General features: G+C 38.6%; 1 protein-coding gene across 1 annotated transcript in view; it reads left to right on the forward strand.

Moving 5' to 3' along the window:
* Positions 1-6,608, forward strand: part of Lrrd1 (leucine-rich repeats and death domain containing 1) — a 9,660-nt gene extending 3,052 nt beyond the window's left edge. The window contains exons 2-5 of the mRNA XM_013026034.1: positions 2,219-2,417; positions 3,513-3,674; positions 5,743-5,857; positions 6,428-6,608. Of these exons, the coding sequence (XP_012881488.1) occupies positions 2,219-2,417; positions 3,513-3,674; positions 5,743-5,857; positions 6,428-6,608 (657 nt within the window). The remainder of the gene's footprint in view (positions 1-2,218; positions 2,418-3,512; positions 3,675-5,742; positions 5,858-6,427) is intronic.
* The last annotated feature ends 6,091 nt before the right edge of the window (positions 6,609-12,699 follow it).

The following is a 12,699-nucleotide window of genomic DNA, read 5'->3' on the forward strand; positions in this document are numbered from 1 at the left end:
AAAGGAGGAGGCTGCAATGCTTGGTAAGAAATGTACGCATTATCCTGCCCATGTAATTGTAACCCCTCTGTACAGTATGTTCACAAATAAAAAATAAATAAATAAATAAATAAATATTCTCATGGACTTTCTGGCCCAGGCTGCTTTGAACCGTGATCCTCAGATCTCAGCCTCTTGGGTAGCTAGGATTACAGGCATGATCCACCAGCACCTAGCTTTCCTTCCTTCCCTCCCTTCCCTCCCTTCTCTCCCTTCCTTTCTTCCTTCTTTCCTTCCTTCCTTCATTCTTTCCTTCCTTCTTTCCTCCCTCCCGCTCCTTTCTTTCTTTTTGTGCTGGTCATGGGTCTTGAACTCAGGGCCTACATGCTGTCCTGAGATTTTCTGTTCAAGGCTAGTGCTCTACCACTTGAGTCACAGCTCCAGTTTTGGCTTTTTGGTGGTTAAGAGAAGATAAGAGTCTCACAAACTTTCCTGCCAAGGCTGGCTTCAAACCATGATCCTCAAAGCTCAGTCTCCTCTGTGTGTGTGTGTGTGTGTGTGTGTGTATTTGGTATATGTATATATACTGATATAATGCTTATACTGACTAGTCTAGAATCTCAGTAATCACAATATGACTATGTTTAATACTAAACTAAAAGTAAGATAGCTTAATATCTGTTCCTAAAAACCCTAGTTCTGTGATCTTTTGCTTTAAAAAGATCTATCATTTGTCTCCTACCTTGATCCTTCCCTCCCTCAATGGCTGAGGAAATAATTCCGTGATAAATCTGACCTTTCATTAAGGAGAAAGGTTCTTGCCCTTAATACTGGCTACTCAGGTAGTAGAGATCAGGAGAATCTCAGTTCAAAGCCAACACAGGCAAAACATTAGCAAGACCTCACTAACAATAAGGTGATTATAGTGGAATGTGTTGATTAAAAATGATCCAGCTATATGAGAAGTATGAGTATACAGAATATAGACTGAGGCCAATCCAAGCCTCATTGAAAAATAGTTAAAAGAAAAGGGGTGGGGGTGTGGCCCAAGTAGTTGAGTACTTACCAAGCAAGCACAAACCCTGAGTTCAAATCGTTGTATTGCCTAAATATATTACATACATACATACATACAATGACATCTGTTATCTATTTCCAGCAAGACAACTCCAGAAACAAGTCCAGAACATAAGTTCCATGTACTTATGTAACTTAGCCGTACATGCTGTATTTTCAAAAAGTTGCTATTGTACTCTTTTTAGTTTTAAATATAATCATCGGCTAATTCCTTTACTAATGTATGATCCTTTCCATCTCCTTTATGTAAATGATTTCTTCCTTCAATGCTGTGCCCTTGATTCTCTGTTTTAAGAACTTCTTAGACCTCATCATACCTGCTGTCACTTCCATGTGCATAGTAGTCCCCAAATGTGCATAATTGGAGCTATCTTGACCAATACTCAGTTTCATAGTTTACAAGTTCTCCTGGAGTTTCCAATGTCACTTTTCCTATTCTGGTCCCTGGTTATCACTGAGCCTTTCAGGAGTAGATTACTTTGAAAACTTCCTAGATATCCTCTTATACTCTCTGACTTATTTTCCTTTATAGTAAGTCAAAACAATCAGACTTCATTCCAGAGGACACTTCTTAATAGTCCTGAATGCAGTTAATTTGCTGGGAGATGCCCAGAATCCTAGCACTCCAAAGTCTGAGTCAAAAAGAGTTGAGAGTTTGAGACAAATCTGGTGTATACCCTATTATTCAAAAAGAATATCCTATGAAACCCCTCTGTACAGTATGTTCACAAATAAAAAATAAATTAATTAATTAAAAAAAAGAATATCCTATGAAAATATGCAAGTGATGTTTTCAACCTGAGAACTGAGGGGGTTTGAATTCAGGACCATGAGCTTGCTTGGCTTACATGTTTGACTTGTGCTCTACCACATGGGCCATGCCTTCAGTTCAGCTTTTTGCTGGTTATTCTGTGATGGAGTCTTTGAACTTTTCTGCCTGGTCCGGCTTCGAGTAAGATACTGTGGACCTCAGCCTCCTGAGTTAGGGAGAATTACAGACTAAAACTACCGGCACTGGGCTTTAATCCTACTCTTCTTAAAAGTCCATTCAAATTTCATCTTTCACATAAAACTCTCCTTTACTTCCCCAACTTATTCTGATGTACCTTCAAAGTATATGTATCTGGAATTATAAAAGCATAATTCATTTTTTTTGTTACAGCTAACAAGACTTCCAAAAGAGCTGTGTAATATGACTCAGCTTAAAAGACTTGATATCTCATATAATGCGATCAAAGAGATTCCAGGAAATATAGGGGAATTGAGAAATCTGGTTAGATTTGATGCAGTTAGCAATCAAATAAGTTATCTACCACCATCATTTTTATCTTTAAAATCTCTCCAGCAACTAAATCTAAAGGGTAAGTAGCAAACATCATCAATAGGTCGAATATAAATGACATAGTTGCAAATTTTGCTGAAAAGATATTAAGCAATGTATTCGCTAGGCACAGGAAATGGGAACAGTTCCAGTCTTGTCTGGAAATATCAAGCACTGCATATGTCTTCTCTTTCAAAACCTGAACAAATATTTTTATAACACATGCTGGTTCTCCTGATCACACTCAACACACTAGTAGCTTACATGCCTTCAAAAGTTATCTTTTTTTTTGGGGGGGGGGTTCCGGTCGTGGGGCCTGAACTCAGGGCCTAGGCGCTATCCCTCAGCTCTTCAGCTCAAGGCTAGCGCTCTACCACTTGAGCCACAAGCCATTTCCAGCTTTTTTCTTTTTGCTTATGTGATGCTAAGGAATCAAACCCAGGGCCTCATGCATGCAAGGCAAGAGCTCTACCACTGAGCCACCTTCCCAGCCCCCAAAAGTTATCTTTTACAAACTCAAAATAAAAGGGATATGAAAAGTAAATCACAGCTGGGTGCTGGTGTCTCAGGCCTGTAATTCTAACTGAGGCTGAGATGATGTGAGGATGAAGGTTCAAAGCTAGTCCAGGCAGGAAAGTCCATGAGTCTTACCTCCAAACAAAACCCAGAAAACCAGAAGTGGAGCTGTGGCTCAAAGTGGCAAAGTGCTAACCTTGAGCAAAAGAGCTCAGGGACAGCACCTGAGCCCTGAGTTCAAACCCCACAACCAACAGAAAAAAAAGATTACTTGAAAGATATCAGAAGATATTCCTAAAAGAACATGAAATACTAGGTTAGTATTTTTCATAATTCCTATCGTGAAATATTCACATTTACAGAAAATAATAAATACCTATGTATTCATTTTTATATACTGGCTGCTAGCATTTTGCATATCCTAGACAAATGCTCTACTATTTGAGCCACATACTCCTAGCCACTTTTGCTTTTAGTTATTTTTCAAACATGGACTGAGATCCTCCCAGTGATGCTTACACACACACCATTGCTTCCCAGCTTGATTTCTGAGATAGGGTCTTGGTAATTTTTGATTTTATAGAAAGGCATAATTCAATTACTTTTCTTTTACTATTAGGAAACAATCTGACAGATCTGCCTAGTGGTATCCACAACCTTTTTTCACTAAAGGAGATAAATTTTGATGACAACCTTTTGCTGAGACCTCCCATGGAAATCTGTAAAGGAAAGCAATTATATACCATTACACGCTATCTACAAAAGGCAGATGAAAGAGATGGTAGGTGATGAGATTTCATGGTATCATTTGTATATTAAAAGATAGGTAGCGGTGATTGAAGGCATCCAATTAGCAAAGCCAATAGAATATCATCTTCACTATTCTGAAAGTTAGGCATTTATTTTGCTTATTCAGAATAATTTAATTCAGAATTACACAAACTGAACCTTTGAAAAGAGGCAAATTCCATGGAAGGGTGGGCTACTTCCTACACATTGACCTCAATACCTCTTTCTTTCTTTCTTTGTGGGGCTTGAACTCCAGGTCTAGGTGCTATCCCTCAGCTCTTGTGCTCAAGGCTAGTGCTCCACCACTTTGAGCCACAGCTCCACTTCCAGTTTTTTTTTCCCCCTGGCTTTTTTCTTTTTGCTTATGTGGTGCTGAGGAATCAAACCCAGGGCCTCAGGCATGCAAGGCAAGCGCTCTACCGCTGAGCCACTCAGAAAATCGGAAGTGGCGCTATGACTGAAGTGGTAGAGCACTCACCTTGACCTGAAGAGCTGAGGGACAGCGCCCAGGCCCAGAGTTCAGGCCCCTCGACGGGACCCTCCCCCACAAATAAGAATCTCAGGGACTTGCCTGCCTGGGATGGATTCAAACCACAATACTCAGCCTTCTGTTTAGCAAGGATTACAGGCATGACCACCAGTGCTTGGCATTAGTCTTTTCGTAGGCTTTGCATCCTAATTGTGGCCTGATCCAGAGAATACATAGATGGATTGCTTTATTTCTAATGTGTTTTTTTTAAATAGATAGTTTTTCTAACATATATTTGCCTTGAAGGAAGTCTGTAGATATTTCCACTGATGCCTATTAGTTTGGGCCCCACTTCAATCATCTGTTTGCCATCTTTGAAATTAAAAGACCATAGTAGCTGTCTTTAACTTTCTGTGTAATCCATGTTAATTATTGTTACAAAAAAGGAATATCCCACAATAATTCTCTTTCTGTAAAATGAAGATTTGGGTTTTTTTTCCCAAGGATCCACAAAGTATTTCTGATGTTTTAGGAGAAAGGATACTGTTATGGAATTAACCTCCTAGCTAAAATTGTGTTGCTTAAGTTCTCAAGGAAAGGAGGATTCATTGTAGTCTTTTTTTTGGGGGGGGGGGGTCTGGTCGTGGGGCCTGAACTCTGGGCCTGGGCGCTGTCCCTCAGCTCTTCAGCTCAAGGCTAGCGTTCTATCACTTGAGCCACAGCACCACTTCCGGATTTTTTCTTTTTGCTTATGTGGAGCTGAGGAATTGAACCCAGGGCCTCATGCATGCAAGGCAAGCACTCTACCCCTGAGCCACCTTCCCAGCCCCTCATTGTAGTCTTTATGGGAAAATGCAATAGGCAATGGCAATAGATCAGAAAGAGAGAACCTCACTTAAGTTTCTGTGTATTCAAGAAAGTCTTCCTACTGCAGCTTAAGCACCCATGAGGGTGAGGAGAAGTTGTATGGGGGATGTATTTATTCTGCAATTATCAAAAATCATAAAGTCTCTCTATGAAACTTTTACTTGTAGGATTGGAATTTTCATGGCATTGTCATATATGCATGGAATAGAAAAACCAGGGCTGGGAAGGTGGCTCAGTGGTAGAGCGCTTGCCTTGTCTGCATGAGGCCCAGGGTTCGATTCCTCAGCACCACATAAGCAGAAAAAGCCGGAAGTGGTGCTTTGGCTCAAGTGGTAGAGCACTAAAGAGCTGAGGGACAGTGCCCAGGCCCAGAGTTGAGGCACCACGACTGACAAAAAAAAAAAAAAAGAATAGAAAAACTAGGGATCTGGAGGCACATGGCTCAATTGGTAGAGTACATGCCTAGCAAGCAGAAGGCTGTGAGTTCAATCCCCATTACCTCTAAAAATAAAGGAAGTAAAGAGAGAGAAAGAGAGAGGAGAAAACCCAAAATATATTTGAGATGAACATAGTGAATGGAAGATCTGAAGTATAATACTAATATATATATAATTCAATGCTGACATATATTTGATAGAAATACAGAGGAAAACAAAATATTAATTCAAAATGGAGTATCTTCTTCAAAAGAAATAGCTAAAATTTCTTTTATTTCCAAATGTAGAGAAAATCTTAGAGAAGATAATGAAGGTTGTTGCCAGTAATATCAGTGAAACAAATTTTGAATTTTTGCGTCAAAAACTAAACCTGGCAAGCTCAGAAACCAGTATCTCAAAGAGGTATGTAGGAATGACATTTATGTCATCTTTATAATATGTGGTTTTGACATAGTCTTGTTAAACTCTTATTTGTTATGGAAGATTTATTTTAGTTTATTACACATTTGAGATTCATGTTGGGAAGGCCATAGAGTAAAAGAAAGAAAAAAGTCTCTAAAGATAAAAATGCTTGGTTTTTAATCCAGCTGGATTTCATGACTCTGGAAGACCCTTTAACTTTTGTGTGCCTCAACTTCTTCCCTGGTACAATAGATTCTAAGAGACTTGTCTTTAGACTCAAGTGAAATCAAGCTGTAAGTATGTGGTTAATAGTAGTATTTGTTTATAATCCACAATTATTATTTGCAGTCTTGAGAACTGAATGTATGTTGAATTGTTGACTTATAAGGAAACAAGGGATACCATTCATGTTCTATGTGCCAAACTTTGTGGCAAACTTTCATATAGACACTTTACTGATTATTTACTGATTACTTTTAGGCTCACTTTAATTTGGTAAATGGGTTTGAAAAACTTATATATACAATTTAAGTTTGGTTATTAAAATAATTGTTACTTAATTTTTTTCAGCAATGTTACATTAAAGGAAAGAGCCTACCAAACTTTGGTTAAATGGAAAAATGAAAACCCATCACTCACTGCTGCCGCTTTAAGAGACCAACTAGTTCGGACACTAAAAATGATTGGAGTTTATGAAATAATGGACAAAATAACAGCTTTAACTCTTTATACACGTGCAATTAAATTCTAAACATTGAAAACTTATGAAGCATTTACATAGTTGAAGCTGGATTTTCAAGTCACTTGATTTCATCAAACAAGAGAATTATCACTTTCCTTGCATTAAGAAGACATGCCAATTTATGACTATGCCAATTTATGACTACAATTCTAAAGTTAGCACAATAAAATATTATAGACAGTTTTGTATATTTTTCTGTTGCCTTAGAGTGATATTGAATTTGAAAATAATTTCATGAAAATTTCTGATGTAAGCCAGGTAGGTGCCAGTGGCTTACATCTATAGTCCTAGCTACTTAGGAAGCTGAGATCTGGAACAAGGTTCAAGCCAACAGGGCTGGAAGCTAGGCTTAAGTGATAGAGCAGCAGCGGAGCAAGCAAACCTAATGAGTGAAAGGCTCTGAGTTAAAAAATTATTATACTTTTGCATAAGACTTACAGGTAGCAAGATTTTCCTGTTTTGGTGCTCCTCCCTTTTTTTTCCTACTAGAAATCACCTTCCATGCAGGAAATATATTTCACGTATTTAGGAGGAGGTTCTCTTGTCACATTTAACATCTTATTCCTTTGCCATAGTCACTAACACCAGAGTCTTTGATGTATTTAAGGACAGTGATTGACTCAGGGAAAGCCATTTGACTTGTTATGGCATTAAAAATTTCCCTTGGGTAGAAAACTAAAGTTAGATCCTTATATATCACCTGCACCAGAATCAATTCCAAATAGGTCAAAGATCTCAAGGTGAAAACAGACACCCTGAGAAGTTTGGAGAAATGGGATTGCATTAAACTGCAGAGCTTCTGCTTGGCAAAGGATGTAACTAGCAAGATCTGTAGAAAGGCCACAGATTGGGAGAAGATCTTTACTAGCCATACAACAGACAAGGGCCTCATACCTAAAATATATTTAGAATTCAAAAAATTAGATTTCCCCCAAAACAAATCTCAAAGAAACAACCACCCCATTGATAAGTGGGCTAAAGACTTAAAGAGAGACTTCTCTGAAGAGGAAATAATGGCCAATAGACACCTGAAGAAATGCTCAACTTCTCTGTCCATAAAAGAAATGGAACTCAAAACAACATTGAGAGTCCACCTTACCCCAGTGAGAATGGCTATAATCAAGAAATCTAATAACAGATTCTGGAGGTGACATGGCCAAAAGGTAACATTACTACATTGTTGGTGGGAATATAAATTTGTTCAACCACTCTGAAAGCAGTATGGAGGTTCCTCAAAAGACTTCACATGGAGTTCTCTGATGACCCAGCAATCCCACTTCTGGTCATTTACCCAAACAATCACAAACAAGGCCACACTAAAGCTTCTAAAGCTATCAGCATTATTTCAACACTAGCTAAGATATGAAACCAACCCAGATGCCCCTCATTAGATGAATGGATCAAGGAAATGTGACATATAGAATGGAATTCTATGCTTCTATCAAAAAGAATACCACCATCCCATTTGTAAGGAAATAGAAGGACTTGGAAAAAAATCATTTTGAGTGAAGTAAGCCAGGCCCAAAGAAACATAGGTCCCATGGTCTCCCTTATTTGTAATAATTGATATAAAACTAGGATAATCTTAGCAGATGAGCAGAATTGCTCAATAGCTATGTATATATGACCATATAAGATGATGTGAGATGAACTCCAAGACATAGAACCAAGAGGTTTTTCTTGTTGTTCTTCTCAATGTACTACATGATTTCTTTTTTCTTTTGTGATGTATCCCCCCTATGGTTTACCCCCTATTGATAGTGCATTTAATTTTGGTACCCTGAGTGCTGTATATACGTTTATCTGAACTGGGGAAGGGTAGGGGAACAACAAAATGGTGAGACAAAGGACAAAGGGAGAGCCTATGCACCAGTGATACAAGACAATATGTTAGAAATGATCTGTACAACTTAGGGGGGCGCTGTGGGGGAAAGGGAAAGAGGGAGAAAAATAAGGGAAGGGGTAACAAGTTAGACAAGAAATGTAATCACTACCTTACTTACGTAACTGTAACCCCTCTGTGCATCACCTTGACAATAAAATTTTTAAAAAATTAAAATAAATACTGACTACCATTAGGCCATTTGAAAGTTGCTTGACTATTGAGGAAAGATTTATCCTATCAGAAAGTAAAAAATAAGAACATAAAGTTGGGCATCCGTGGTTCACACCTGTAATCCTAGCTACTCAGGAGGCTGAGATCTGAGGATCTCGGTTCAAAGCCAGCCTGAACAAGAAACTCTGTGAGACTCTTAGCTCCAATAAATGACTCAGAAAACCAGAAGTGGTACTGTGGTTCAAGTGGTAGAGCACTTGCCTTGAACTGGAGAGTTGAGGAATAGCGCCCAGGCCCAGAGTTTAAGCCCCACGACTGACAAAAAAATAAAAATAATATCTATCAAAAAAAAAAAAAAGAATTTTCCTTGGGCTTTTCTGGAGAGCTATAAGGAAGTTGCACTCTTTCTGCTGGTAAGGTTTTTAGTTTTAGTGTCTTGCTAGACATAGCTTGTGATAGTCTGTTGAGAGATTTATGGATAGAACCCATCTGTATTTGTGTGGGCCCCAGTTCAGCCTTGTCTAAAGTTAATTATTCTTCTGAACTACATCACTAGCCCTCTATATTTCTTTATAGGAACCATGCTGATCTCAGGCTAGTGCTGATAGTCTTTATGGTTAATGAAATTGCAGAATTTTTAAAAATGGTAAGTCCTATTAGTTTTTATGATGGTTTGTTATGTCACTCTAGTATATTTTGAGTGCATTTCCCACAGTTTACCTTGGATTATTATGAACCAAACATGGACTTTAGTACAATTTTTTTTGTGTGTGTGGGGGGTCCGGTCGTGGGGCCTGAACTCTGGGCCTGGGCGCTGTCCCTCAGCTCTTCAGCTCAAGGCTAGCGCTCTACCACTTGAGCCACAGCGCCACTTCCGGCTTTTTTCTTTTTTTTATTTTATTTTATTTGTGAACATACTGTACAGAGGGGTTACAATTGCATGGGCAGGATAATGCGTACATTTCTTACCAAGCATTGCAGCCTCCTCCTTTGTTTACCCTTCCCATCCCTTCCCAGCCTCCCCCCTCCCCCCCGGCTTTTTTCTTTTTGCTTATGTGGTGCTGAGGAATCGAACTCAGGGCCTCAGGCATGCAAGGCAAGCACTCTACCACTGAGCCACCTTCCCAGCCCCCTTTAGTACAATTTATCTGGAAAATATGATTAAAGAACTATAAATTAAGTTTAAAGCTGGCTTATGGCTGTAATCCTAGCTACTCAGGAGGCAGAGAGCTCAGCATCACAGTTTGAAGCCAGCCCAGGCAAGTAAATCCATGAGATTCTCATCTCCAGTTAACCACAAAAAAACAGAAGGGAGCTGTGGCTCAAATAGTAGGGTGCTAGCTTTGAGCAAAAGAGCTCAGGGACAGTACCCAGGCCCTGAGTTCAAGCCCCAGGACTGGAACATACACAAAAAAGTTTTAAAACACAACATAATGGTAATTAAGTCTGAGAGCCTAGGACAAGCAACTAACTTTTATCTTCTTTTTGTTCGAGTCCATTTAACAAAACTGGGACATGTCACACAAAAAAGGGTACAAATTAAGACATACAATCATTTTATTAACACAATATTTTTGATATTGGGATGTTATTTTTTTCTTGGGGTTTGGGATTTTATGCATATACTTAAAAACAGGGTTGAAGTATTTAAAAAATTGTAATTATAAAAACAGGGTTGAAGTATTTAAAAAATTGTAATTATAAAGGTGATGTACAGAAGGGTTACAGTTTCATAAGTATACTAAAAATATAGTAGCAATGCAGTTAATATACTCATTTGAAGCCAAATTATTCTGTATTCCTGCTTTATCACTAATTAGCTGCTTAGTTTTTTTTTTCTTTGTCAGTTATGGGGTCTGAACTCTGGGCCTGGGCACTGTCCCTCAGCTCTTCAGCTTAAGGCTAGCACTCTACCACTTGAGCTTTTTCCTTCTTATGTGATGCTGAGGAATTGAACCCAGGGCCTCATGCATTCAAGGCAAGCACTCTACCACTGAGCCACCTCCCTAGCCCAGCTGCTTAGTTTTATAAAAGTCAAATAAACTGTCTTGACAGAGAGACTTTGTAAGATGCTATGTTCTAATGAGGCTTTAATACTTACTATACATATATTTAGTGTAGGTATTTAAAAAAGAACTTAGCATGTAATTTTTAATGCTTTAAAAATACAACACCAAGTTTACATTATTTATTTTCACAAAACAGATCAGGTTAGACATTTTTGAGTTGGGGGCTTTATATGTTATTTTCGGTTTGTTTTGATTTTTTTATATTTTAAATTGTTGCCACTTGTTTATCTTTATATATCCCCAATACTGGAGATACTGTGTGAAGATTTTTGAAGAATTATAATTTATGTTGCTTTTTTTTTTTTTCAAATTTGACTCTTCAAAAGTGCAATACAATTGAGTTTTCATGTAAGCTGATAAGTACATTGGAAACTTACCAACAAATGAAGAGAAGTTCTTTTTTTGGGGGGGGGGTCCGGTCTTGGGGCCTAAACTCTGGGCGCTGTCCCTCAGCTCTTCAGCTCAAGGCTAACATGCTACCACTTGAGTCATAGCACCACTTCTGGCTTTTTTTTCTGCTTATGTGGTGCTGAGGAATCAAACCCAGGGCCTCATGCATGCAAGGCAAGCGCTCTAGCACTGAGCCACCTTCTCAGCCCCTGAAGAGAAGTTCTTTGAGAACTTGGCTCTTTGGACCAGTACTCCAGTCTTGCCTTTTGCTGATTATCTTGGAAATGGAGTCTCACTGACTTTTCTGCTCAAGCTGACATCAATCAAATCTGGTTCCTCTAGATATTAGCCTTCTGAGGATTACAGTGAGCTGATAAGACACTGTTGTCTGGCTTTAATGTTTTTGATCTGTTTCATTATGATTTGGGTTGAATTGTGGTATTTTAAGGTGGACAGTGGTGCCATGTCTATGTAGGCATCACAGGAGGGCAGAAGGGTGGAAAGACATGACTTTAGGTTTGGGATTTACTGAGATGAAATTATATAAATTATAAAATTCACTTAAAATCTATTTCCTTATTCATTTTCTCATGTTTATATGCTATGCTTATGCTTTCAAAAACATACTATTGCCTACTTTATTGTGTAAAATGGCCTTTGAAAAGTTCTGCAGTTTTTCTCAAATCATTTTAAAATGTTTTTTAAAGAATTTTTCCAGAATTATATAGAAATATATATGTTCATTTATATGTCTATGAATTATGTATATTTTAAGAATTTCAATCTTTCAGGATTTTAGACCTTATGGATTTGTACATATGTACAGGTACTAGGGCTTGGCCTGGGCGCCATCCTGACAAGCCTAGAGCTCTATAAACCACAGCTCCACTTCCAGATTTCTGGTAGTTAACTGTAGATTAGTCTCACATACTTTCTTGCCCAGGGCTGGCTTTGAATTGCAATCCTCAGATCTCAGCCTCATGATGGCTAGTATTAAAGGCATGACATATCAATGCCCAAGTTTTTGATCTTTCAGGATTTCAACATTTGGGATTATGGTGTTTAGGATTGTGTCTTTTGGGATTATGGCCCAAATTTACTTTCCTGTGTCAGGAAGTGACAGTAGTGTACAAGATAAAGACAAGCCTGGAAGAGACTCCTGTTGCAGTAGGATCCTGTTGCAGTAAGGCAGACAAGGCCTTACCCAAGGCAGTGGCAATGGGAATGGAGAAACTTTTAAGAGAAGACTTAGAGGATTTGTTGACAGACTAGATAAAAGGAAGTGTGGTCAGTGGTGCCATCGCTATGTAGGCATCACGGGAGAGCAGAAGGGTGGGAAGAGATGAGTTTAGGTTTGGGATTTCCTGAGATGAAATGATCTTTAGGTAGAAGTATCTAGCAGGCAATTGTCTCTATTCGCTTCCAAAGGGCCTTGCAGTTTTGTGTTGTTCCTTGTATCCCCAAACTTAGCACACAACCTAGCTTTACATCAATAAGTCAATCTGGTCTGGATCTTCGTTTAATCATCTGGAAGGAGGGTTAAATTAAGATCAAGGTTTCTCCTGCTGCAAAACCCTTGGGCCCC

The sequence above is a fragment of the Dipodomys ordii genome, unplaced genomic scaffold (genome assembly GCF_000151885.1).
Source record: "Dipodomys ordii isolate 6190 unplaced genomic scaffold, Dord_2.0 Scaffold90, whole genome shotgun sequence".
Lineage (NCBI taxonomy): Eukaryota > Metazoa > Chordata > Mammalia > Rodentia > Heteromyidae > Dipodomys > Dipodomys ordii.